Here is a 26,731-nt window from a genome sequence, read left to right on the forward strand (position 1 = left end):
CACCGGTTGAACTCCTATGAACTCCTAAGACCTGAGTCACCAGAGCCCAACAGCAAACGACAAACTTTAATGTATTTTATTAGGATTCTATATAACAGAGCCTACACAAAATACTCTGTCATGATATATGTTGTGATGGAGGATCAAAATGCAGAAAATGCAGGCAGCTTGAAGACGAATAATGTTTAATGATCAAAAACGATGAAAAAAACCTATTAAAAAAAACCTGTAGGGAGCACAGGGAGCCAGAGCAGAACAAAAACAGGCATCCAGGAGCAAAACAGGAAATCAGCAGGTAGATGACAAGGTTTAATGTGATATAACAGTACTAGACAGGAGGATCCAGCAAGGAGGAACTGAGAATGAGTAACTGAACAATGAACAGACGGATGATTAGAAATGAGTTGCAGGTTTGAGGGGAGAGAGACAGATTCAAGGGACTAAGAAATCAATCTAAAACTAAAGAATAACTAGACCTAAGAAGAAGAACAAAGTATAGCTAAACATAAAAATAAGCATAGTAAACTAATCACTAAGGAAGAATTGGACTAAAATAAAACAGAAAAAAGATTTGTCTAATAAAAAGGAAACTAAGGAATACAGAATAAACAAACATCAAAACAACTCGGGATCTTAACATTCTAACAGACAAAGAATACATGATTTTAAAATCTTCAAAGCATAATCAGAAATAAATTGAAAATAGAGATATTTTTGACAAATTAAACTAAAGGCAGCCTTCTAATAAAAAAAAAAAGCTGATAAGTCATGAATGTAGGTTTCTTTGGAAAGGTTTCCAATCGTCAGCTGACGAGGTGCACGTCTGAACTGGTAACCCCCGGAAGCAAAAATATTCCTACTTTCTTTGTCATCAACAAGCATGACTGATGAGATGAGATACCATAAATCATTTTTTTTTCTTCATTTTTGTGTGTCAGATGTATATCTAACCTTTAACAACTAATCAACACTTGAAATGAGTCGTGTTTTTGAGACCGCTTCATGAATGTGACTCATGTTTCCTGTGAAGTTGCTCCAGTTTTATATCTATGTCAACAAGTCCACCACAGTCTGACAGCAGCTCTGAACCTTAACGAGTTTAACCACAAGGTGTAAGCAAAAAGAACATTTCACTTGTGTTGAGAAATGGAGGGAAGAGCGATGCATCAAAACGATTACAGGAAGGATGATTGGCGAAACGTTTCTTGTGCAATGTTCTGTTTGTGTTGCAGAACATCCGTCAGTATGAACATCGTGTATCAATCGGACTCTTACAAATATAGATACGTAAATACATTGTAAGGTGTAAAAAATCCAGAAAGTCATCCAAAAAAAAAAACTTGACACATATTTATTAGTATTATTACTATTTAAATGCATTTAAAATCAATAAAGCATGTAGCTTTCCCTTTTTTTCCCCTTTATAAAATATGCAAGATCAACTCAAGTATTGGAAGAATATACAACAGAAAAGTTATGATGTTCAAATTACAATAATAAATACATACAATAAGGTGTTGGGATGATAGTTTAATATCAAAACTGTTTATCTTCTTAAATAATAAAAGTAAATTCAGTCTTATGTACACAGTTCTGATAAAAATATATACATACAAAGTTTGAATCTTCTGCTCTCTTAAATCTATTTCACATGAAATCCTGTTGCTAATGCATAAAAAACTTCACTACAGCATTAATGTTTATAACAAGATTTAAATAGATTATAACTTACGCTGGTTCAGGCACAGTAATATTTCCCAGTTTTAACGACAAACAATGAAACTCAAAAACAGAAGGCTTACATTTTTTTTTTAAAGCTACTTTCCTCTTTGCAGTACATATAAAACGGCTCGAGTGCTACTCTATCTGTTCAACCGTGGCGAGAGTTTTGAGCTCTGGCTCGTTAGCTTCCTTGCCCGCCACGCTGCTGCTTCGCTCCTTGCCCTTTCCTTTGAAAGGCTTCCCGATTTTGGTCGACAGCGTGTACAGGACGGCGCTCTCGTCCGGCGAAGAGCCGCTGCGGCCGCTGCGGGCGATGGTGGACGTGGTCCTGCTCTCCGAGTTGGTGGCCTCGAAGAGCCGGCCCATGAAGCTGAGCCCGGCCTGGCGGATGTGGGAGCTCCCGGCGAACACGTAGAGGATGGGGTTCACCGCGCTGCTGAAGTAGGCGAAGGCTGTGACGGTGGGCCGAGCGGCGGGACTGCAGCCTTTCCCCGACTTATAGTTCTTCAGTAAACAAGCCACCTGAGGAAGTGAGAAGAGAGACATTTCTCAAATAATCCATGACAACAGGAGGATGTGGATTTTTTTAAAAGTGGGTTTCTATGAAGAAGTTTGGGTCTTCATCCTCAGCTAAAGTACTTCGGAAAGTGTTTCTTGCATATTTAGGAAATCGTTCATAAAGAATTCCAGTTAACGGTTCTGTAATGGCAATCAGCAGATGGCAGTGAAAGGAAATTACCTACATAGCAATTCCAAGCATAGTTAAGGCTCCCACATACTTAAAACGAAGTACCGAAATCGTCTGTCACTGACATAGACACAAGACGGAAATTGCGTCATTGTGTTTGATGAGAGCCGTCCTCCACTCAATAGAGCTCTGCGCCAAGTGCTGTGTGATTGGTCAGAAGTTGTTATATGATGTGCTCAGACAGCAATGTTGATATTTCTCTTTAACGTAGTCCTCTTCCACTCTCCGGATTTTGTATCCACAAAGGACATGAATACCTCTGAGGAACGTTTATCTGACAGGGTGAGAAATTACGTAAATTTGTACAGTTCTTCACTAAACTCCTACTATGTTAATAAAACTACAGGATGGAAATCCTGTATTGTGGTGAGGAATCCGCGATGACTAGGACGTGATGTACACTGAAGCTGGAGGGCTGTTCCCCAGATGGTCTGCGCCGTTGTGTGGAAGGTGTGTGTGAAAACAAATGGCCCTTAACAGTCTGTTCAGTTCCGGCTGGAGCATGTTGGAACTTTTTTGAGCTTAATGTTACATTATAATGTCAATACCTTATCTTTGACTCTAGGAGTTTCACTTCCCAGTTGAGCTCTCCTCCCACAGACCACCCCTCCCTTAATCATGCCCCACCCAGCTCCTCCAGACTAGCGGCTCCAAATTTCTGGAGGCGAATATGCAAACACCTGGTGGAGCTGCACAGCTGCTATAATCAGACAAACTGCAACGCTCCTAAGAATGGTCGTAAATGGCATCAACGGACGGCATGGAGGAGCATTGTTGTGATGACAACCTGAGGGGGGAGTGGTGGAAAGGGCTGGAGGGTTCAGAGACAGAGGTCAGTTCCAATGTGTCCGAGAGGGCTATGACGCAGCATCAAATTTCTTTTGTTTTGGATGTATACAGCATTCAAAGCCAAAATGAAACAGAAATAAACCTTATACAAAGTTTTCAGATACTACTACTACTAATAGCATTAGCAGAATCACCTCAGTGATGTTGACGATGTGATAGGGAAGCCAGAAAATGGCAAAGGTGACGATGATCAGCAGGATGAGACGACTGCCTTGTGTTCTGCGCTGGAACTTGGCGCTTTGCAGTCTGCATATGACGGACGAGTAGCAGGTGCTGATGAGTGAGAAGGGAACCAAGCAGCCCATGATGGTCTCAAACAGGTACTGGAAGACCGGGTGGCCCACGCTCCCCCAGTGGTACGGCATGCAAATGTTTATGGTGATGTTGTTTTTAGGTATCTTTATAATACTGTAGGAAAGACACAAGAAGAGAGAATGAGGCAGAGATGAATTCACTGTCCACATGATAAAAGTGAGGCTTTGTGGAAATTAATTGTTAATATTAATTGTTAAATACTTTCAGTATTATTAGACAACAAATACAAAATGCATCCATGCGCCATCAAGCAAAGCCATTAATGGTAGTTTTAAAGTCACTGTCAGTTTGCGTGCAATAAAACAAGCAACAGATGAAAATGGGTAAATTCAGCAAGTTGAGCCAATGTCAGAAAAAACCCTTAGAAACTTTTCAAAAAAGCCAGACTTTAGAAAAAAATCAAGACAAGTAACAGACCTTGAGTAAATAAAAAGATCGCAACATTCAGTTGCTGATTATATTCTTGTGCCACTGTTGATAAAAACTATAATCGGTGATTGTTTCACAAAGGGCAGACTCCAGGTTTTTTTTTTTTTTTGTGAAGTCAAAACTCTATGCAAAGTCTGATAAGTTTTCAAAAAATATTTCATGAAGCATTCAAATTTTTCTAAGCTTAAAAAAATATCTATCATTGACAGGTGATTAATAAAGCAACAAAAACATGCTGCTAAAAATTAACCTGCCTTAGCTCTTTAAGACTTAAGATTTGTTATTTGTTACTTTCTTGTGCCTCGAAATATAAACACTTTGGGAATCTAGAGTCATATTCAATTAACTAGAATATGGTTTGAAAGTTCATTTATTTCAGTAATTCAATTCATTAAGTGAAATACATATAGATTAGGCACTCAGGCTGAAGTTGTATTAATTGTGATAATTTGCTGATTACATCTAATGAAAACACATCTAACATTACAATACATCAGGCTAATAAAACAAATGTAATACAGAAATGTAGACTAAGAGACTTATGTTCATTACTTGCTTGAAAGAGTTATTTTTAAGAGGTACCAACGTTCTAATTTATTGAGGATGACTGCATTTCTTTCCCGTATGCAAAAAGCTAGAAGCAAAAATAACATGGCATCTTTAAGATTCAAAGAAAAAAAAAAATACTCAGAAATGTGAGACAGTGTAAATGAATAAAGTTGGAATACGGTGCCAAAAATCAACTCATTAGAAATGCTAATTATAAATTCAGGAAGCTCCGCCCCAAAGACTCGGATCTCAAATGTCAAGGCCCCTTTCTGAGGAGTTTTGTTTCTGCACTGGGCTTAAACAAAGCCCCCTGGGGACTACCACAGGGGGCTTTACTATTACCAGGTGCCATTACCAGGAACTTTTTATCCTGGCAAAAGTTCCTGATGTGGGAACTTGCCTCAAGTTGAGCAAGAACTTTCCACTTAAGTCAACAGAAACTAAGAAAAATAAGCAGGTTGTGGAAACCATTTTTGGAGAGTTCTTGACTTATTCCATAAATGAAAGTGAACAAAGGTAATCAGTGATGCAACTTGTTGAGAAAATTAAAAATGTTACATTTTAGCCAATAAAATATAACTAATTGAGAAGTTCATCCAAGCTTGTGAAAGTGCAATGAAATCTACAGAATTGTTTGAGTCATAAAATAACTGTACGAAACTAAATAGTTTTCATTCATAGAAAACATTTAATTCATATCAGATCTTAACTCTACAACAGAAGACCGATGATGGATTGATTGAAAGACAAATGTAGGGCAAATTATGCAATAGTTTTTGTTTTGTTTTGATTGGAATATTGCATGATTTTGAGTCATGTCAGACAATCAGTTACTATTTTGAATACCAGTGTCATTGTCACTGTTCCCTTTTCTGTTATTTGAAGTTGTAATTTTTTTTTTGATTCAATCTGTATAAAATTTATCGTATCATTTGACCATTAATCTTTGATGATAAACCCCAAGTCTTTAAGGTTGACATCATCCTAATGTTTAGCTCCCTGAACATTTTCTTCAGATTGACATCACGATTCTGGCTTTGTCTCTACAAAAATATTAACACCGTTGGTCAGAAGAAAACAATAAACTGAAAATACTAAGCATAAATCTCCCAGGGCTGTGATAATTTTAGTTTTAATGGTACATCAAATCTTAGTGAATTGTATTGAGTTACAGCAAAGAACTATGTCCCATTACGTTCTATGTATACACTGGATTGTCTTAATTAAAATTCACATATGATGGCGTATATGAACCTGCCCAATGAAAGGAAATAAAAGGCCTAAATATTAAGGAAATTCTAAAGAAACTTTCCTATATCCCTTCAAAGAAACCATGCATAATAAAAAATAAATCAATGGACTTGATTGTTTTTTGTCAAAATGCAACCATTGGTTTTTTTTATCAACCATTGGAAACCCTAACTCCAAAAGAGTTTCTAAAACAGAGTTTTAGAAACTGTGTTTCTAAAACAGGGTTTAGTCTCTAGGGTAATTTAGTCTCCAGAGTTGTCCTAGATTAGTCTTTAGAGCCTAGTTTAGAGATTAAACCCTAGAGACCATAGCTTCAGATACCCTAGAGTAGTTTAGTCTCCAAGGGTTTTTCCATTGTGTCACAATCAGAAATACCTCATTGTACTGAAACCTTTGTCTGTGTTGGTCTTACCTGCGGTAGAACGGCATTGGCAGTGACAGGAGGAAAGCCAACACCCAGACCCCAAACAGGAGGACCAGCAGGGAGCGCTTGGTCCTCATCCTCTGAGACACGAAGGGCCTCGTGACGGCCAGCCAGCGGTCCATGCTCATGAGACTGATCAGGTAGATGGACACGTACATGTTCACGCTCGACAGATAATGCACCAGCTTGCACGCCGGCGAGCCAAACTCCCAGCCCCGTCCTGCCGTCAGGAACCGAATGAACAGCGGGGCGCTGAGCAGCACGAAGCCGTCGGCCAAGGCCAGGTTCAGCACCAACAAGCACGTCACCGAGCGCTTTTTCACCCGGCAGAGCACGGACCAAACGACGAACATGTTACCAGGGAAACCCAGCAGGAAAGCCAGGGTCAGGATGGCGGTGCCAATTTGAGCCGAGATGTTTTTGGGAGGAGACGAGATGGGGACGGCGGTAGTGGTGTTCATACTGGATCCCAAAGAAAAATTCATCTGAAGAATGTGAATTTGGCTTCAGCTAGCATGAAACTGCCAAACCTGTCAGAAAGGGAGGAAGGGGAGGAAACATGGTATGCTGTTTATCCTCATTGCAAAATCACAGAATCTTTTTTTTTTGTCTAGTTTCTAGTGCAAATATCTTGAAATAAAACTTACAAGTAACTTTTTAGCAAGAAATAGGAGCTTATTAAAAGGTGAATAATGTCGTAATATTGAGTAGAAAAACAAGCCACTTCCACTGGCAGATAATTTCACTTATAACATGGGGAATGTGTTTTGTTTAAAGTGAAAATAATCTGCCAGTGGAGTCAAACATATTGATCATTTTTTATCAATATTTAGCTCCTATGTCTTGCTTAAAAATGACTCGCAAGTTAGTTTTGTCTTATTTAAGGTCCAGAAAATAAACTAAAACTATTTGGTAAGAGTTTGTGTTTTGTAGTGCGGTAAATGTTGAAATGGTGGAGCAATTCGCTTTTTTAATTTATTCAGGTACAATCAGTTTGCTTTAAAGGCATTGAAATTAATGAAATTAAGAAAAATAAAAAAAGAAACAATAAAATTATTCCAGCCCACCACCAAAACATCACAGGTTGTTCAGATAGTTAAATACAAATAAAATAAAATAAAATAAAATAACGCACATGGTAAAGCTTTCATTTAAAAAACTCTATACGTTGAATGAATAACAATAACAAACTTGTACAGCCCAACATTTTTAATCCCTTTCTCAAATCTTCAAGACTGAAGATACATATTGATGAAACAAGGCAATATTAACCAAATAATTGTCTGAATTTCAATCGAAAGGTCAAAGTATCAATAGTATGAAACTCACCTGAAAATGATCTCTTCGATTCAATTCGCCACCATAACTCCACTGTATTTCTTCGTATTCTCCAACTTGTATGAACTTTGTTGCTCTCTCTGACTGCCGTTTCTGTGATGAGCAAACCAAGCCCATTGCGAAATGCTGGTCACGTGACGTGAGGGGAAACCCATTGACCACAGGAAGCCAAGAGAAAACCTAACTGGATTTCAAGGTAGTTCTTGCTCCTCCTCCAGAGTGTTGGCATGCAAAAGAAGGTCTCTGTGAAGCAGTGTCTGTATGACGCAAAGAGGCAAAAAGTCCAATCATAAAAAATAAATAAATAAATAAATTCCAGTCTGGTTGAAGCTACCTTCCCCCATAATTTCATTCTATAAAAGTAAAAGGATGCTTCAACATGCCTAAAAACCACTAGCGTTCTTTGTTTATGGTAGAATGCGAATGAACTGCTTGAGATTTCATCATTTGAGGAAGAAAATAAATGAGGGAGGTGAATATTCCAGTAAACTGACTGACTCTTGTTCGTACACGAGTTCGGATCACGGAGCATTGTGTTTTTTTTGTTTTTTTTTGCTGTTGCAACACACCTTTTTTTCTTCCTTTTTTACGGCACTTTCTTCTTTCCACATCTGTGTCAAGCAGATGGACAGGATGTATTCAGTTTCATAAGCATCGGCATCAATTGTGTCATGGTTTGCATCATATGATCTACTTTTCTGCCAGAAACTTCTCAGTTGGTTTAAAAAATAAAAATAAAAATAAAAACTTTGAAAGTCAAATGCATATGTTTAACTCAGCTTTCCTTCCTAGAAAATAATTCTTCCTACTACATAATTAGAGTATTTAACTCAGTAAAGATCGTCTCGGTTCAACTTAAATGGTATTAGTCTTTTAAATTTGCGCAAACAGAAGTGTTGAATAAAAATATTGTGTGTATTGTAAAACTGTTTTGGTCTTAACTGCTTTTTTTTAAGGCAATAGACAATATCTCACCTGCTAGAATCAACTTCTTGTCAAATTGGGCCGAGAGTGAAGAGGATTTCTGTCAATGTTTTACACCCCTTTACTTTGTCATAAATTTTGGTTTAGCTTTCTTTCTCCTTTTTGTCTTTTACAGAAATGAAATAGTTATTAACGCTAAACCGCCAAACTACAGTCGCTTTGGCCCTATGGTACCCTAGCTCTAGCTGCATTAGCATTGACGAAAGTGCCGCCTCCAAAATGGGCGAGGATTGTCGTTATCAGACACATGCAAACCTGTGTGTGACCTCATTTACTTTACAACACGTCATTGGAAAACATCGAGCTTATGTTATTGTTCACCAGTAATTAAATTGTAGTAGTAATTGGTCTATAGAATATCTAACGAGTTGTAGGTTACATACTGCTAGGTAAAATTCAGCAGAAAAGCCTTCAGGTCAGCTCAAACAGAATCACGGCTCTTGGGGGGGTTACAGAAAGTGAGGTGAAACTGGGCCAAGAGGTTTAGCGACCGGAAAACCTGGTTTGAACCAAGGCTGGCCATGGCCTTGACAGTCAACTTCCTGCCACAGACCATTTGCTATGTATGTGTGTGTTCCTCTTGATTTCTTTCCTCCATGTCTTTTTAGCTACCCCCAAATCAGAAAATAAATAAAAAAGCATAATGCGACACAGAATGTTTAAATATTTGAAGCCAGCACTGATTCACAATAGGAAAAAATAAATAAAAATCAATCAAATAAAATGACTAATATTTGTTTTGTTAACAGAGCTACTGTGAACATGCTGTGTTCTGTTTTGCGGTAAGTGGTTAAAATCGTAGGGTTGTCATTCACTGTACCCTCACATATAACCAGATAACCATTTAATTCAAAACTGACAGCAGTCTAAACGTTTTTAAAATATCACCAGAAAAAACTTACCATTGTCAAACCATCATCATTACTCATTATTAACACATCTATGCGAAGAAGTTTCGGGTTTTGATTGACCTAGTGAGAAATGTGCGACATCCTCACATTCCAAAGCTGCAGGCCGCCATATATGGAGACGGGTCCCAGCGTGGCAGTGAAGAGGACCGCTTCAAGGTTTTTGTGTACACAAGTGAGGGTTTAAACATAAACAACACCAAACATGTTAAACTGTTTGTGTTCTGTTTCCACTTCTCACAGAGCCTAATGTACTTATCTATCTTGATATCTAGCTAGCAAACTTGTTAGATCTCAAGATAGCTTGATATCAGCTATCTGGACAGCCAGCTATCTTGATATCTAGCTAGATAGCTCACAAGGAAATAAGGAAATAAAAAAGATTGCCAAAGGAGGTTTCTGGCTGTGGCTCAACTACATTGCAGAAATACTTTGGAACATGAAGGATATAGGTGTATTGCTACACAAATAATAATAATATAAAAAAACATGTTCTCGAGATCAGTTTCAGAGAAATATTTCTCAAGACGGAAATCCATGACTCGGTACAGTTTTTCAGTCACTTTGATGCATTTCTCACATCTCTATAAGGATTTCCACTGTTCATTTCTTTACCGTAGCTGATGACCTGAAAACACCACGACACTTGCTGATCATTCCTAAAAGGCAAGTACATTCATGTCAATGAAAAAGTGAGCATTGACAAAATGAGAAGTCATGACGCCAATGTCTGTAAGCATGAATGACTTTGTCACGGTTTCACAATGACACGTAACTGTTGGTGTATTCAGTGCAGTAGAATCAGATCTTGTGTGGTACTGCCTGTAAATATTCAAGACAGAACCATAAACCACTAGCACAGCCGTTTGAGATACGATTACTGTAAGCTGCAGATTGTTTGTTTCCATTTAAATGAATACAGGGGACTGCTTCACATTTTTATTGCATGTATTTTTTTTTTCTATTTTAATTTGTTCACAAAATTGTGCAAAAGCAAAGTACAATCTTATGTACAACAAACACACTTTGGCTAAAGCTGTAGTTCATAGCTAAAAAACAGTGAAAGCTGTGACAATTTGAAAGACATTTTCTAGAAAAAAATGATAAAGAAATCAATTAAATTCACAGATATTCATTAATGCCACGTTTGTTTGCAATGCCTAGAAAAATAAAAGGACTACTCGTTTTATAGAGAACGACTCTTCATTCAGACATGTAGTTTATATTGTCTGACATTCTATACGCAAGTGACGATGTTATAAAACAACAGATTATTGAATGGAAGCAATTGATGGACGTCCAAAAGATTTTGCAGTTTGTTAGCAGGAACGAGGAACCGGTACAATGAGTTATGAAGTTACGGCAAAATAGACTGAGCATCCATGGTAGAAATCACAGTTTCTCCAGACGGCCAATACGTGGATTCACAGGAAGTGCTGCTAACGCCACATTAGCCATGACAGATCACTTCTGTGGTCTTATTTTTCAATGTCTAGTGTTAAGCATTTTTGGAGAACAGAAGCCATATGACCGACACAAAAGGTTAAAGTCTGAATGGTTATTTAATCTTTTATCTATTTGGGGTCAATATATCTGCTCCCAAAATATCTCTAAATTTCTCAAGGTTCACTAGAAATAAAAGTAGCTTTTGCTTTACTTAGATATTTACAGTAAAAATTTGCCAGAGATGTTGAAAATAGATTTCTGACGTTCAAATTTGGAGGATTTTGAGATATACATTGCTCATTATTACAGACAACTCATACATTCTGTGTTTGGTGTTTTATGTGTGTCGTTTAGTTTTGATGATGACGGGGGAAAAAAACTGTACAAAATTCAACATATCTATTTGTGAGTAGTATATTCTGTAAAATAGTGCAGAAGTCATTGAAAAAAAATGATGAGGATGCATAATAGTAAGAATGTTGCTTTGTCCACTTACGAGATGTATACCTCTGTGCCATACAGACATAAATTCAAAATCACGTCTTCTGACAAGCTTTTGAAAGTAAAAAACACATTTAACTTCTATAAAACTCTACTTTGGATGTGGTATATGAAGAAAAAAAATAACTTACCATTCTTGAACGTAGTAGGCGAAAAGACAATTTAGTCTTGTGTTTTAGTTTTTGCCATGCAAGACTGATTGCTCTTTTGTGCTCTCTCAAATTGCCAGAAAACAATTATTTGTAAAAAAAAAAAAAAAAGAAAGAAAGAAAGAAAGGTTCAGCAGGTGGAAAACTGTGACATCTAGTGGCATGTATTGTGAAACTAGACATTTTAGTCCTGGAGAGAGAAATGCAAAATCATGACTGGAACAGCAATATAGTGCAAACGCGAGAAGGACTCTAAAGTGAAACCAGTACTCTCTTTCAATGTTTCGATATGATAAAGCACACAATAGTTTTTGTTTCATACAAAAGTGGAATTATTTGTTGTGCTGTAAAAATTCACATGTAGTTCAATGACGCCTTAAAAATGCTATTATGCAAAGATAATAAAAGACAGTGTCCCAGGGAAAAGACATCAGCAAGCAAATTAATAGCAGGTAATCCATTTAAAAGCATGTGGAAACTTAACTACTATTCAGAATGTACAAAGTTAGAGGACTTGAACTAGACCTCTGAGAAGTCTAAGCATCCCTGGCTGTGATCCTCATTTTGTCTGATATTCCATATGGGTGTTAAGCCTGTTTTCAATTATTTCTATATACATGTAGCATCACCATTTTAACAGGCTTTTGTCTGCAAATGTATCCAAGAGTACCTCTTCGGCGATCTGCTGAGTCTTACTTGGTGGTGTCGAGTCTCAAGTCTTTGTAAAACCTTTTTTTTTTTTTTTACGATTGGACGGAAGAAAGATTTACACAACAGAGAGGATGTTCACTTCTATTTTCCCGTTTTTGCTGATTTGATGATAGAGTTTGAGTTTGTGGACGAGTCTTTGTCTTGCAGCACGACTTCCGCGTCTTTGTCCTTGTCCCGGCTGTTCTGGCTGTTCATTTGGCTCTTCCTGGTGGAGTCCAAGCCCGTGCCCTCAAACAAGCGAGCCATGAACGCCAGACCCTCCCGTCTGATGTAAGACTTTCCTGCGAAGAAGTAGAGCACCGGGTTGGCACAGCTGCTGATGAAGGCGATGGTGGAGGTAACGGCGCGGAATTTCTTCCATATTTTCTCCAACCTTGTAAAACAAGACATAAACAGACGAGTGAGAGTTGGGAAAGAAGAACGAATTTTTATAAAGCTGACAGCCAGGCTTCTATACGGCACTTGTTACTCTCCGTATTTTTGTCAAACAATCTGAATATTTTTAATGGCTCAATACCCTGAACCATAGGACTGGAGTTTCAGTTAGTGAGAGCTGCTCTTTAAGCCAATCAGTTTCTGTTTCTGTCGTCAGTCCATTCATTGGTACCAAAAAGAGTTAATTTAACCTTGGAGGAAGATAGCTCAGTGCTTGAGTTGTTTTTTTCCTTTTTATTCTAAGATGAGTGTGTTTGCGGACGGGGGATCACTTACAACAATCTTTTTGGTGAACATTCTGGAAGCAAAGCCGATGCAACCTGAGGGGAATACAAAAACGACATGATGACTAACAACTCAAAAATGAACTCCCATATCATCCTCAGAAGAAACGTGGCGTACTTGCACCATGTTGATGATGTGGTAGGGTAACCAAAACAGGCAGAAGGTCACCACGATGGCCAGAATGAGCTTTTCGCTGCGGATCCGGCGGCGGAATCTGGTCTGCCGAATCCGGCGCAGGATGCAAATGTAACTGACTAAAATGACTCCGTAAGGTACCACGAAGCCCAACACAATCTCCAGCATGTACTGCAGAACCACCTGAGATACAGGGGGCAAAAGAAGGGAAAAATTAGAGAAAGTTCATATGTATTCAGAGAACTAACAAGAGAGAAGGGATTGTCCAAACTTACATCTGGGTCTTTGTCGTGGAATGAATCACAAACCGTTCTATTCCTCTCTTTATTAAGCCTCGCATCTCGATAGATCAGCGCAGGAATCGAGGCGACCATGACGAGCAACCACATGACCCCCAGCACTCGCATGATCGTCCTCTTGCCGGTGATCACGCTGATGCGCTGGGGCCACACCACCGACACCAACCTGTAAATGCTCATCAGCATGATCAGCTGGATGGAGGCGTACATGTTGGCCAAGCAGAGGTAGAACAGAACCTTGCACATCACAGTCCCCATTTTCCAGTCCATCATAGCCAGGTAGGCGATGAAGAACGGGGTCAGAGCCATCAGGGAGCCGTCCGCAATGGCTAGGTTGAGGATGAGAAGGGTCGTGACGGATTGCTTTCGGGCCCGCGCCAGGATGCTCCAGATGACGAAGAGGTTTCCGGGGAATCCCAACAGAAACACGGCGGAGAGGATGAGCGTGCCCGTCACTGTGGCAGCTGGAGTACTTACAATGCTGTCATTGATCATACAGCTGCTGCTATTGGGGGGCATCTGTGTTCCCTGGTAAAGAGGAAGCATTGGAGAGCAATTTGTATTCAGGGTTGTTGCGTTTATTCCTTTCCCATAAAAAAAGAACCACAAATTAGCCACCGCAAGAGTGGGAAGGTTCTTTTATTCTATAGTGTCGTTCTAAAACAAACACCTTTTCAAGATTGCCTGATAGAAGAACAGGACCTCAATGTTTTTCCTGGTGTGGGCGTGAGATTCACAGGTATTAACTGCTTGCGCTGACGCGTATTAGAGGGGCACAAGTGTGACGGGTTTTAACCGGGACTCTTAATTCCTGAACGACGAGACCAGACATGAGCAGAGTACACCGCTTAGCAACAGCTGCTTTCGGGACTGGAGTGATGATTTACAACTAGGTTTTTTATTTGCATACCTGATGGGGCAAAACTTTCTGCGTCATTAAAAATCCGAAGCGCTGCTTCAACTGAGCAATGTTGAAGAGAAAAAAAAAAAGCAACACCGCACAACATGACAATATCTCATCCTGCAAAAATGGAAAAGAGCACCTCTGCATAATTTTGAGGTCTTCTAATGATGCATGTTCTGTGGAACTGTTCAGGCTGATTTTCCTACTTTCATGCGATTAAGGTGTAGAAGGCACTACACTGCTGCATGCATTCTGATAAGAATAAAGTAGCTAAATGATTAGCTTATTTACAAAGTGCAACAATAAAATTAGTTACAGTAGCTTGCAAAAGTATTCATACCTTTTGAACTTTCCATATTTTCTCACATTAAAACCGCAAACATGAATATGTTTCACTGGAATTGTATGTGAGAGGCCCTGATACAACTGTGAAGTGGAAAGAAAGTTATACATGATTCTAAAGATGTTTTACAAATAAGGAACTGAAAACAGTGGTGTGTAAAAGTGTTCAGCCTGCGTGAGTCAGTACTCTGTTGAACCACCTTTTGCTTCAATTCCAGCTTCAACTCTTTTAGTTTTTGTCTAGTTTGCATGTCTAGTGACTGAAATTTTTGTTCATTCTTCTTTGCTAAGCAGCTCAGGCTCAGTCAGATTAGATGAAAAGTGTTTGTAAACAGCAGTTTCCAGATCTTGCCACAGGTTCTCAATTAGGTTAAGGTGTGGACTTTGACTGGGCCATTCTTACACATGATTATGTTGTGTTTTAAACAGACTCAAATTGGTTTTCTTCCATGATTGCCCTTTGGCTCCATTCATCTTCCCATCAGCACCGACCATCTTGGTTTTCTTCTAGCCACTCTTCCATAAAAACCACATTTGTGCTGTGAATGACTAATAGTTTTCCCGTGAACAAATTCCTCCACCTGAGCTGTGGATCTCTGCATCTGGTCCAGAGTCACCATGAGCCTCTTGACTGCATCTCTGATCAGAGATCTCCTTGTTCAGCCTGGAAGTTTAGCTGGACGGCCTCGTCTTGGTCGGTTTACAGTTGTGCTGCACTCTTTCCGTTTCTGGACGATGGTCTGAACAGAGCTCTGTTCAAACCTCAGGAAATCTTTTTATAGCCTAAGCCTGCTTTAAACTTCTCCACATGTTTCTCCAAATGGCATCATGGAGTCCAAGGAACAAACCAGACAGGTCAGTCTGGTTTGTTCCTTGGACTCCATGATGCCATTTGCTTCCCAATATTCTCTCAAACTCTGAGGCGTCACAGAGCAGCTGGATTTGTAGCAGTCGTCAAGCAACTTCTGAAGGCAACTAGAGAGAAGGGGCTTGAACACTTTTGCACACCACACTTTTCAGTGTTCTTTTTTGTGTAAATAACATTTTGAATCTTGCATATTTTTCTCTCCACTTCACACTTGTCTACCACTTTGTGTCGGTCTTTCACTTAAAATTCCAATGAAATATATTTATGTTTGTGGCTGTATTGTGTAAAGGGTGTGAATACTTTTGGAAGCTGTATACCTCAGCAAATATCCATTTTCCTCATGTGACTGAAATCTGATGTTCAAGCATAAAAAGCAAATAGAAGCTCCTATAGTAGAAAGCTGCCATATGAGCAGGTAAAACCTGTGGCTTAAAACAGACAGTTATTTAATGAGACCGCTTTAGATAAGTTAGACACTGCTTCATATAAAACAGGAATAACCTGTTAGAGCAGCCTAAGAGCCTAAGAGCTTCTTTCCATCGTAATTAGTTCCATAATCTCCATATTTATTGTTTTTGAGTAACCAGACTCACTGGCTGCCTTTTAGTTTCCACTTCTGTTATTCAGATTTTACATTTCATGTCAATTAACAAGGTTTCCAGCCGACTTGTTGACTCAGGAGCTGCTGTTTCTCAATCCGACATGCATGTGCAAAGCACAAATGGTTACACTTAGATCAACATTCACATTTGGCCATAAGTCAACTCAGTCTGAAAAAACTCAACCTGCAGTGATTTACTAGGAATTTGCTGAAGAAAAGTCTTCAGGGCAGAGACATGCAGCAAACTACGACGGAGTATTATGGCCACGCTAAGAAAATTTAAAAACAATAAAATTACAAGAATTAAGTCATGAGTTGATCAAATGATCAAAGTCATAATATTATTCTCGCAATAGAACAACTTCATTCTTATTCTTAATTATTTAGGGATGTCATGCAAATGTATGAAGTCTTTTTGACAAAGTGCTGGAAAAAAAAACAATATGTAGAACAGAATAGAATAATCCTTCATCGTCCGTCAGCGCGAAAGTTCAGCAAAGTGCTGGAATCGTGCAGATTTGCACAAAATGTAAATTAAAAACAAAAAATATAATAATAAAAAAAACCCAACGAACTTGCAGCATAAGAAATATATGGTAGAAAACTAAAAAAAAAAAAGAAAAAAAAACGTGCAGCTGATTAGAAAAATAAAACGCTTTATATTTGTAAAATTCAACTGTAGAACAAGCAAATATGTTAAAAAGGCGGGGGGAAAAAAACTTTGATTCATTCTCAGCACTCAGTCTGGTACATGTCACATCTTGACTTGACAATATTTGCCAAAGTTCTTCAAATCAATCAGAACTTAACGCGCTCTTTAGGTGTGCATGCAGATTTTTTTATTTTTAATAATTTTTTAATTAAACATAGTTGTGGCCACTAATTAGAGATTTCCAGAACTTTCTCTTTTTTTTCTTTTTTTTTTTAACAACTCATCCAGTGATTATTATAGTGATTTGGATGTGCAGCTACTTGGTCTCACTTCTTTTTTTCTAAGCTAAATCTTCTAAAACTCAAACTTAAGGTTTTAGGCCAACACTGATTGGAATTTGCAATTATTGACAAGTCAAAACTATCTGAAGAAAAGTAACTCAAACGCATATATATACATACATATATATATATAAAACGCAATCTCTCACAGGGGTTTTTTGGGGTATTTTAGCCAGCATTGAAGACTTTCTTTAGGATTGGAGTCTTTCTTTAGGATAAAGTAATTCTGTCTACCTGCAAAAGTTCCTGCATCAAGTTTTTACTTTCTCTATCATTTCAATCACTCAAGCTCTACCAGCAGTTTTTTTTTCTGCCAGTTGTAACCAAGATCTCGTTCAACCGGCTTAGTTGATTTTCTGATTAATCACCATTATCACAGATGATCCATGGGAGCAAATCACTGTGTTGTTTGTTTTAAAGACAGACAAGTGCATTTCAAGTGCATTCAGAGATGCAAATGCACCTGAGAGAGATTTATTGCAATAAATTTTCAACTTTTAACATAAGTCCCTGCAGCATGCACACGTTCAAATAGGATTCCTCGGAGTTAAAGTAAAGTTTCACGTGACGAGTGACAACAGAAAGTCTGTTGAGTGAGTCCTGGCTCTGTGTTATCCGTCCCGCTTCTATTCCTGTCAACCCTATAGCACACTTGCTGCTCCTTGTCTTTTCCCCTCCATCAGTTGTACAAACAAATCCGACCAAAGATTGCGACCCGAATGACTCAGAAGGTGTGTTTGTGTACAATGTGACACAAAGACATGCCTTCAGAATGACAGCTGCTGCACCAATGGAGGAAAAAAAACTACACGTACCCGAAACTACATCTCACGTGCAGAACATAGATTTAGCTGGACGGGATTTGTTTGGATTTCTTTTTTCTTTTTTTAATGTTCTTCAGAAAGCATAAAATACCAAATTGTTGCTCAATCAAAAAAAAAAAATTTACTTTGACATTTCTTTTAAAAATATTACAGCACTCATAGTTCGTAGTATAACAGAGTTCATGTGCGCTCGAGCAACCTGAGCACATCTGAGATTCTTATCGCACGTGAAAACTCAGAAAAACAGACGTAAACTCACCGAGAGAGAGGGCGCCATGAGTACAGGTGAAGCACGACTGGTTCCCTTTCAGGTGGGACACCTCTCCTTTATACCTTTCCCTTTGCCCACGCTTTCCAACCCACCTACGTCCTCTCCCTTCTTTTCTCCCCGTGTCTCACGCCATAGGTTTGCTCTTCTTGCTTCGACACGTTTTAACAGAGGATGGGTGTGTCCATAGTAACCTGGGCTGCTTCTGTCTGCCTTGACAGTCTGATAATGTTTATACAAGTATGTGAACATATTTCTCCAGTTACCTGTTCGAAGCCGTGATTTAACAGTAACCTGGAATTCCTCCTGTCAATTGTGCAGCTTTCGGTTCCTTTTTTTTTTTTTGTCAAGTTCATTTGTAACATTTTAGCAACTGCGTTACATCATACATCATAAAAAGACAAGAACAATTATCTTACTATTCATTTCCCCCCTCCCAGCATTAGCATAGCCCCGTTTTAGCTTTTTTTCCTTATACTTTTTCTTATTCATGCATTCCCTTGAAATAATTTGCACTAGAATAAGAAAACAATAAACTAAGTCATAAATAATAATCAAAACAACTGAAACAAAACAGTACTCTCAGGAACAAACCAAAGTTATCCATTCTACACCAAATAATAACCAGGTTAGCCCAGCACTTTAACTAAAAAATTAATAATAATAATAAAATGAGATTGCTCAGCTTTCCAGCTGCATAAGTAAAACTGGTCCCTCGTGCATGACCCCCTCTAAAGAAACCTTTAAAAATCAAAAGAAAGGATTAAAATGATTTAAAAAAAAAAAAAAAAAAAAAAAAGCTCCCAAGGAGACAATTTAAAAAGGACATCTAGCTACCTCTGCCAGGATCAATGTTAAGTCAGCATGAAACCTGATACTCTCACGGTTCCACCGGTTCTTACATCTAAGGTTTAGATGTGACAGCATCAGGGTGACCATATTTTGATTTCCAAAAAAAGAGGACTCTTGCCCCAGCACCAAAACACTTCTATCATGCTCTGTGTACTTAAACTAGGGTAACTGTAACTTTAATAATTATTAAAAAATTAATAAAATGCTTATTTCACATATTTGTTCAGTATGAGACAGATAATCTGTGAAAAGATCAAGCTCCTTCACCTCCTCAATGTTACTATTGCCTTCTGCAGAATTGCTCCAATCAAAACCAATCAGAGCCAGGAGGCGGGTCTCAGTGCTGGCAGAGAAACAACTTACCGTTTCAGGAAAACTTCTTATCTGCCGTCATGAGTAGCTACGCTAACTAGCCATAGCATTCATTTCAGACTGTTGATGGAGAGAAGCTGCATGTAAAAGAAAGCAAGTGAGAGGGTGTGAGCAGCACCTATACAAGCATGATTGAGAGGGCTAAGATCCTCCTCCTGGCTCTTATTGGTTGTTTCTGACTGAGCTATGTATTTCTCTAGCTATCACTGGGAGAAGGCAGAGGAGCTCAGATTTTTTCACATATTATCTTTCTCATACCATCCTGCTACCATGACACAGTGACAATTTTAATAAATATGCAAATACATCTCTTTTTATGAATCCTACATACCCCAACTTTAATTTTTATCAAGCTTTCAATCATCAGTAAGCAGACAAGTTACTTTAAAGTCTCTGGAAATTATAATAGTCACTGGACAGATGTAATGATAATAGCAATAATTTCTAGGATTGCACAATATGCAAGTATTAATATCAGTATCGGCTTATTTTAGTCATTTTTAATATTGTATCAATATGTAAAACTGGGTTGATGTGAACAACCAATGTTTGCTTCTATCTTGTCTTACTCTGTCACTTTCACCTCATACAGAAAATGTTGTTTATTAGGTGAAAAGTTTCTGATCGCAACCAACACTAAAATGCATTTTTACAAATTATGATTACATAACAACTTACAAATTTGTTAAAAAGATGTTTATTTCCCCAAGATCAAATTGTACATATCAAACAGCCTGAGAAACTTGACTTTGTCCATTTCTGTTCAAAACTACAAAAGTAGAAAATCCAACGCCAGAAAATCTGCTCTGTGCATTTCTCTGATGGTGTGTGAGTTGGTTCCACCTTTGACCGATGCAAAACAAAAAAGGTTTCACAAGTACACAGGGAGTTGCTGATTCTTCTCTTGTGAGAAACTGATGAAGATGGATTTTGCGAGAAAAAAAAACAACAAATTGAGGACATGTTGGCGAATTCAAAACACATCAAACCAAGTGAAAATACTTCCTCATATTTTCCCTCCACCACAGAGTTTAATTACTCTTTCCCTTTCACCTTAATCTTTGGAAACTTTCCAAGTTCTTGACAGAAATTCTGTTACACTGAATTAGTTTTGCCACACCTGCAAACCGCTACTCACAAACATTGTCATAATTATTACTGCGGTGGTTCTATTTCTGTACCATTTCATGTCCTTGTACTATTTCAATATGGCCAGCTGTGCAAATACTCCAGTATCGTACCACTCATAGTTCAAACCAATACCAGGATGAAGAGGCTCAGTGAACACGGTCTGGACTTCAAAGATTTGCAGCATCTGGTCAGAAACCTGATAAAAACTCAGAATTCCTGCTTGGTAATCCAGGAACACGCCAATCTTTTTGGAGCAAGAGCCTGGTACTTTCATATCAACATCATTGTGTCGAAACTTCAGGGTGTCTCCTGAGCATTCTAGAGTCCAGGACTTGTCGTTTCTCCCAAACTCTGACTCGTCCGATGTTCGGTTGGCGTCTGCGTAAGCTACAGCCACAGAGAGGGTGCGAGCGTGCCACTCCACCTCCCAGTAACTCCGCTCTGTTAAAGCCTCTTTGCAGAGAACCTGTGGGAACTTTGTGAATCTGTTCGGATGAGGAGGATAGGGGATGGGTGAAGGCCTCATTTTACAGCTGTCCACCAGGTTCAGGTTAGGGTAGTTTGACGTGTCATCCAATGTAAGGGGACGCCAATCTGCCAAGCAAAGCAGAAACAGAGTCACCACTGTAATAATTCTGACAATATTTGTGACCATTAAAGAAAGATATCTGTAGTTTGATTTCTTACAACGTAAAAACTCCTCTCTGCTGTTGGGTGCAGGCGGTAAGGAGAAGTCAACGTAAGAGACTGTGAGAAGACACAGCAGTCATTTTTAAGAACCACTGAAAGAAAGTAAATCTTATACACACAGAAACTCTACTTACCCGTAGCTGAGATCTTGGGCCATGTCTCGTTCAGCAAAATGTCTGCTTTAGCTTTCAGCTCAGTCACACAGGCAGTCACATCTGTGAAAGAACGTGGAGGACCGGCACCCGGCGCAAAGTCTTGAAATGCAACGGAAATGGAGTTACGCTGAAAAATATATAGAGAAAGTAGTTAATACTATCCAGGTAAAAACCAGCCTCTTGTTCTACGTTTTGCCTCATACAGAGAGTCTGGATCCTCAGTGACTGAGAAACGAATCCTAGCTGGAGGCATGGATTCTGTTGTCCATGCCTGTTTCTGTCTTAAATTTTACCCAATTGCTAACGTGATGTATGTAATGCACCAGTTCGACGCTATGAAGCTTACCGAAAACAGCCATCCTCTGCTGTGAATTGAGACATACCGAGTCGAATAAGATGGCTGTTAATGTTAATTCAATATTTAGAAGAGTGGCTAACATGGACTTAAGGGCTTCCTTCACTTCATCTCTCGCCATTGTCAAACTACAGGCAGACTACAATTCTAAAACAGCGCAGAAAACCGATAATGTCGTTGATAACTTCTCCTTCTGTTCTCTAGAAATTCTGCCAGAGAAATCCAGTGCAATGGGAGAAAGCCCAGACAGAGCAGTGAGAGGAAATTAGAATCAAACAGAATTGTGTAGGGCATAAATGGCCAGGCTATAAGTTAAAACAGTTGCTCTTTTATATTCTTAGGAAGGAAATAATATTATTTTGAGTAGCAAGGAAATAATATTCCTTCTTAGGAATACTATCTGCCTTTTGAGATCTGGGCACTGTAATGTAAATAATGAATTATTTACATTACAGGAAATAATATAATTTCCTTCCTAAGAAGGAAATTTGAAAAAGTCAACACTCATTGTGAGTGTTCATTGTAATCACAGCGGTATTATTTTTATTTACTGGCACTTTAAAAAAAAGAAAAAAAAGAAATAGCATCTAAAAGATGACATGTATCATTTTTGATTAGCAATGAAAAAAAAATCTTTGTTGTCATTTTTGTAACCAGACCAGTTTGTTCATTTTTTCACTTATATTTTTTATGTGCATCTTTGTTTGATACAAGTCTGTAAAGTTGGAAGGCATCCTTGCCATCACCCTAATCTTTCAGCACATATTCTCAACCAGATTTAATTCAAGGTTCTGGTTCTGCCGCTCCAAAACAAGTAGTTACTTGTCTTCCAGGTATCTTTGTTGTGGAGAAAATCCTTCTTTTCTGATTTGTCACCCTTTAATTTGCAAAACATGGTTTGGTGGTATTAGAAAATATTAAAATGCTAAAGTGGCATTGGAAAGTAACAAAAAAAAAAAAAAAAAAAAAACAGGGAATCATAAAGGAAGCCTAAATTCTTTAAAATGTTTTGACATGCTAAACAGGTCAACGGAGCACAGCGCGATGCTGGGAGTTTGATGGTAACTCAGCTTTATTCAAGTCAGAAGGAAAAAAGAACCTCAGCAAGTGCACACAAGTCCGAACGCTGTCTATACCTGCGCCAGGTAGACAACGTCATCGCTGCTTGAAAGCCGCAGCAGTTGAGCGTCCCTCCCTCTCAGCTCACCGAGCTCCTTCTCCAGGCGCTGCTTCAGCTCCCCGGCCTGAGCCAGGGCGCTCTTCTCCTGGGCTTCGATCAGCTGCTCCAGCTTACTGCGTCTGTTCTGCACGGACGAGATCAGCTCGGAGAACGCCTTGGCACAGTCTGCCTTTGAGGTTTGGGCACTGCTCTGTGGGAACAAACGCAGCTCTTATTAAAGCGTGGTTACACTTATAGGAGCTAAACTGGATTCCCTTCAGGGGGATTCAGTCAAACCTGTGGTTCTTTTTTGTTCAAATTAAAATGACACTTAAAAGATAAAAAACAGGCATGGATGGTTTTTCTCTTTTGCCAGAAAATATTTCATGCCCCCAATGTTATGGTTTAGGTTTGCTTTAATAAATGAGTTAAAGTTGCAATTCTTTAAAACTCAAATTGGCTAGCAGGTTGGATGGACTCTTAGTGATTACATCAGAGTCTATAAATTGTTACACTTCAGAAGAATTTTGAGAGTTTTTCAGCTCCCAAAATGTAACTCCAACCATGCATGATTTCTCTCTGCTGCCATCAAGTGGTGGAAGGAAGACATTGTTACCCGTCAGACTCAGATGGAGGTCTGGCACCATATCAGACAAACTAATTACTTAGTTATGTTCCAGCTGAAAGTTTTCAGCAATACACCAGTGAGTCACGTCCGGGAGATACGTGCTGTTCCTGCTTAGGTCTTTGATCCTTACATTTCACAATAAAGATCAGTCTTTTGTTCCAGTTCTTTAACAGTACATTCAGTTTTACTGATTACACCTCTGGAAACAAAAACAGAAAGTCTATTTTAATTTTTTTACTTTTTTTATTAGGTTATACCTTAACATTCTTCTCTGCCTGTATGATCGTCTCCAGCTCTTCTTCTCTTTGCTGGACTTTCTCTTGCACTTGCTTTCGAACTTTCTCCAGCCGTTCCTGGAAGAAACCAGAAGGCTCCCATTGAGTACCTTTTTAATTGGACTGTGACTCTTTAATCACATCATTTGTTTTTACCTTTGTTGTCTCCTTTAACTCCAAAATAGACACAAACGTGTGACCTTTATGTTTGTCCACTGTGCACTCGGTGCAGATGAGCTGTTCGTCCGTCTGGCAGCAGAGATCCATCAACTTCCGATGCTCGGTGCACACCTTGTCCCCTACTGGCATCGTAGCTGAGATCAGTTCATGCTTCTGCAACACGGGGACAGTGTAGTGAGGCTCTACATGTTTGTCGCAGTAAGACGCCAAGCACGTCAAGCAAGACTTGGTGGCTTTGTTTCGTCCGAGACTGCAAAAGTCGCAGGCGACGTCAGGCGGGGCGGGCAGGGTCAGAGACGGAGGCGGTGGTTGGGGATATCTCATCATCTTCAGGTTCTTCACAACCTAGAGAAGCAGGTTGTGAAGTCAGTTTGGACTAGTGAGAAAATTTGATTCTTAAGGTACCCCAAAGAGACCTTTGTAAGATCTATTCAGAGCAGTGGAGTCCAAACTGGTTGTTAAAGTTAAAAGTATGTCGTAGATCCCAAACTAGAAAAACTGTGTTTTCCAAATCTTCCTGATTAAAAGAGAGAAATCCAGTTTGGATCAGATTGAGAACATGGAAAAATTAAATTTTCAGCAACAAAAACACAATTTGGGTAACTGAAAAAACTTACTGTATTTACACCAATTTTAAAAAATTAGTTAAAAGCCTATTTTAGCACACCAAAGTCTATCTTTGAATAAGAGTCACTGGAAAGATGTGCTTCTATTTGCTATTAAAGTGAAGATAATTCAAAAAGCTTGGTTGCTAGAAGATGAATACTTTGTGTTGTACTTAAAATTTTCCTTAGACAATTGGAAAATTTCTGTTATAAATGTTATAGTTCACCTGTGGTGTCATGCCAAATTAGTATTTTTCATGAATTGTAGTCAGGAATCAAAATCAACCCAGAGGCTTCAAATGGCCCAGGAGAGGACTTTGGATAGGCCCCCCTCACCTCAGCCAGCATGTTGTTTCTCTTTAGGACAGGCCTGGGATGGAAGGTCTCCCTGCACTGGGGGCAGCCGTATTCCTCCCTCTCACCCTGCCTGTCCCAGCAGCTCTCGATGCAGCTTCGGCAGTAACTGTGTCCGCAGGGGATGGTGACGGGCTCCTTCAGCAGATCCAGACAAACCGAGCAGCAGAACTGCTCACGGTCCAGATTGACTCCGCACTGATTGTCCTGCAGATCTTCCTCCTTACCAGCCATCTAGCTAAAAAGATAGCAACACAAGAGGAACGGATCAGAGAGGTTTTTGAATTGAACACGTGGCGATGAGTAGAGAGGTTTCAGTGTTCGAACTGCAATAACCATCTCCTGCTTGGGCTGGTGGAGGCATTGCAAGAGTAATCAGTCTGAGATCATGTTGATCATAAACAACTTCTGGGGAGATACGTAGAACAAATAGCATAGTAGTGGGCCTTCATAAAGTTGAGACAGGAAAGTGTCCTGATTTTCTGATTCTGCATGACCAGACAGATTCTGAAATACTTTTTTTTATTTTTATTTTTTTATCTATGAACAACTTGTTGATTCACAGTTCTGAAATTTAAATGCTGACAAATTGCTTGAAGGCATCCCAAACTTGACACCTGTTTTGGTTTATATGTGCTCAAGGGAAATGTGATTTATTATTATTTTTTTTTCAGCATAAGTTTTTCAACAAAGTTCAAACGGCATAGAAGAAAATGTCTAAGACATCGCTAGAAAATGTGGAGTCCTTAAATTATGGGAATGAAGCAAAGTTCCTAATTCCTGCCATTCTTTTTTAGTTTAGTTTTTTAGTTTATTTCCCAGGAAATTTGTGTCTCATTTGGGCATCTTTATGCAAAACAACAAAATCATCTATGGTCGATTTTACAGCCTGCTAACTTTACCCAGAGCTCCACCTACAAAGAAAATAGGAAAGTGAATTCCCATTATTACGGTACATTCCTGTTTTCTTATAGTAAAACAACAGAACCAGAAGTTTAATGTGTATTGTGATTGAACAGGGCATTATGAGCTATATAATGTTTTAAACTGCAAAAAATAAAAACTTGGACAATATCTAGGCAGTCACTGCTTATTATAAAGCAGTGACTGTTATATGTGTTAAGTGGACTGAACATTTCTAAAAGTGTACTTCTGAGTAATACACCAATATCACTCAAACAGATAATAAAGTATATTTTAACATTTGTCCCAGCTTAATAACTGATCACACACCGCTCTTTATCTAGTCTTAGTACTACAACTTTGATGTTTACACCAACTTCAGCATCATTCTCTAGTTCTACAGTCAATCTTCAATTTGTGTTATACAGAAACTTTTGTTCCAGCAGCACAATAAGGAACCACAGTGTGCATTTTTGGATGAATTGCTCGTCGCGTCGTTTACCATCCTGTGGGCTTGTCAGATGCTCTTTATGGTATTTGGCTACTAGCAAGGGCGTAGGAACGAGTCTGTCATTGGGGGGGACGCATATTGGAAACCTGACAGATCAGTAAGTAGCTTGAGCATAATTGTCAAACAATTATGCCGTCCAGGGCCGTGCAGGGACCACTAAAGGGGCAGGTGCTCAAAAAAAAAGGGCACATCTCACCGCATTCTTGGACAGAATATTAACAAAGCCTCACAGCTTTCAGAGTTTAATAAACAATGATCATTTACAAAATTGTGAGATACACAA

At 38.9% G+C, this 26,731-nt stretch overlaps 3 protein-coding genes across 4 annotated transcripts in view; all 3 read right to left on the minus strand.

Annotated features, from left to right (window-relative positions):
- Positions 1–288: 288 nt before the first annotated feature.
- On the minus strand, positions 289–8,322 carry ltb4r (leukotriene B4 receptor). Its single transcript, XM_015057307.1, has 4 exons — positions 7,617–8,322; positions 6,276–6,817; positions 3,454–3,727; positions 289–2,244 (listed from the first exon to the last, which is right to left on the minus strand). The coding sequence occupies exons 2-4, from the start codon at positions 6,770–6,772 to the stop codon at positions 1,858–1,860; spliced, it is 1,158 nt and encodes a 385-aa protein (XP_014912793.1). The 5' UTR covers positions 6,773–6,817; positions 7,617–8,322; the 3' UTR covers positions 289–1,857.
- A 2,122-nt stretch (positions 8,323–10,444) lies between these two features.
- Positions 10,445–18,424, minus strand: ltb4r2a (leukotriene B4 receptor 2a). Its single transcript, XM_015057308.1, has 5 exons — positions 18,270–18,424; positions 13,455–14,006; positions 13,162–13,362; positions 13,036–13,079; positions 10,445–12,697 (listed from the first exon to the last, which is right to left on the minus strand). Exons 1-5 carry the CDS (start codon positions 18,285–18,287, stop codon positions 12,406–12,408), a joined length of 1,107 nt encoding a protein of 368 aa, XP_014912794.1. The 5' UTR covers positions 18,288–18,424; the 3' UTR covers positions 10,445–12,405.
- A 1,759-nt stretch (positions 18,425–20,183) lies between these two features.
- Positions 20,184–26,731, minus strand: part of LOC106962727 (E3 ubiquitin/ISG15 ligase TRIM25-like) — an 11,868-nt gene continuing 5,320 nt past the window's right edge. Inside the window, exons 2-8 of one of the 2 annotated variants that reach the window (XM_015057301.1) lie at positions 25,017–25,268; positions 24,052–24,420; positions 23,878–23,973; positions 22,970–23,203; positions 21,458–21,605; positions 21,321–21,380; positions 20,184–21,227 (exon numbers count right to left, since the gene is read on the minus strand). In XM_015057301.1, the coding sequence (XP_014912787.1) occupies positions 20,701–21,227; positions 21,321–21,380; positions 21,458–21,605; positions 22,970–23,203; positions 23,878–23,973; positions 24,052–24,420; positions 25,017–25,268 (1,686 nt within the window). In that variant the 3' untranslated portion in view covers positions 20,184–20,700. Of the gene's footprint in view, positions 21,228–21,320; positions 21,381–21,457; positions 21,606–22,969; positions 23,204–23,877; positions 23,974–24,051; positions 24,421–25,016; positions 25,273–26,731 lie in introns of both variants that reach the window. The other variant, XM_015057302.1, reaches the window with a different exon arrangement.

This window comes from Poecilia latipinna, unplaced genomic scaffold (genome assembly GCF_001443285.1).
Source record: "Poecilia latipinna isolate Pla-1442-1.1 unplaced genomic scaffold, P_latipinna-1.0 Scaffold1453, whole genome shotgun sequence".
Taxonomy (NCBI): domain Eukaryota; kingdom Metazoa; phylum Chordata; class Actinopteri; order Cyprinodontiformes; family Poeciliidae; genus Poecilia; species Poecilia latipinna.

Coding starts and splice junctions, on each gene's coding strand:
- ltb4r (XM_015057307.1), bottom strand. CDS start 6,772: ATGAATTTTTCTTTGGGATCCAGTATGAACACCACTACCGCCGTCCCC. Junction 3,728..6,275: donor CCAATGCCGTTCTACCGCAG/GTAAGACCAACA, acceptor TCTTTCCTACAG/TATTATAAAGATACCTAAAA. Junction 2,245..3,453: donor ACATCGTCAACATCACTGAG/GTGATTCTGCTA, acceptor TCACTTCCTCAG/GTGGCTTGTTTACTGAAGAA.
- ltb4r2a (XM_015057308.1), bottom strand. Junction 13,363..13,454: donor TCCACGACAAAGACCCAGAT/GTAAGTTTGGAC, acceptor CCTGTATCTCAG/GTGGTTCTGCAGTACATGCT. Junction 12,698..13,035: donor TGTTCACCAAAAAGATTGTT/GTAAGTGATCCC, acceptor TTGTTTTACAAG/GTTGGAGAAAATATGGAAGA.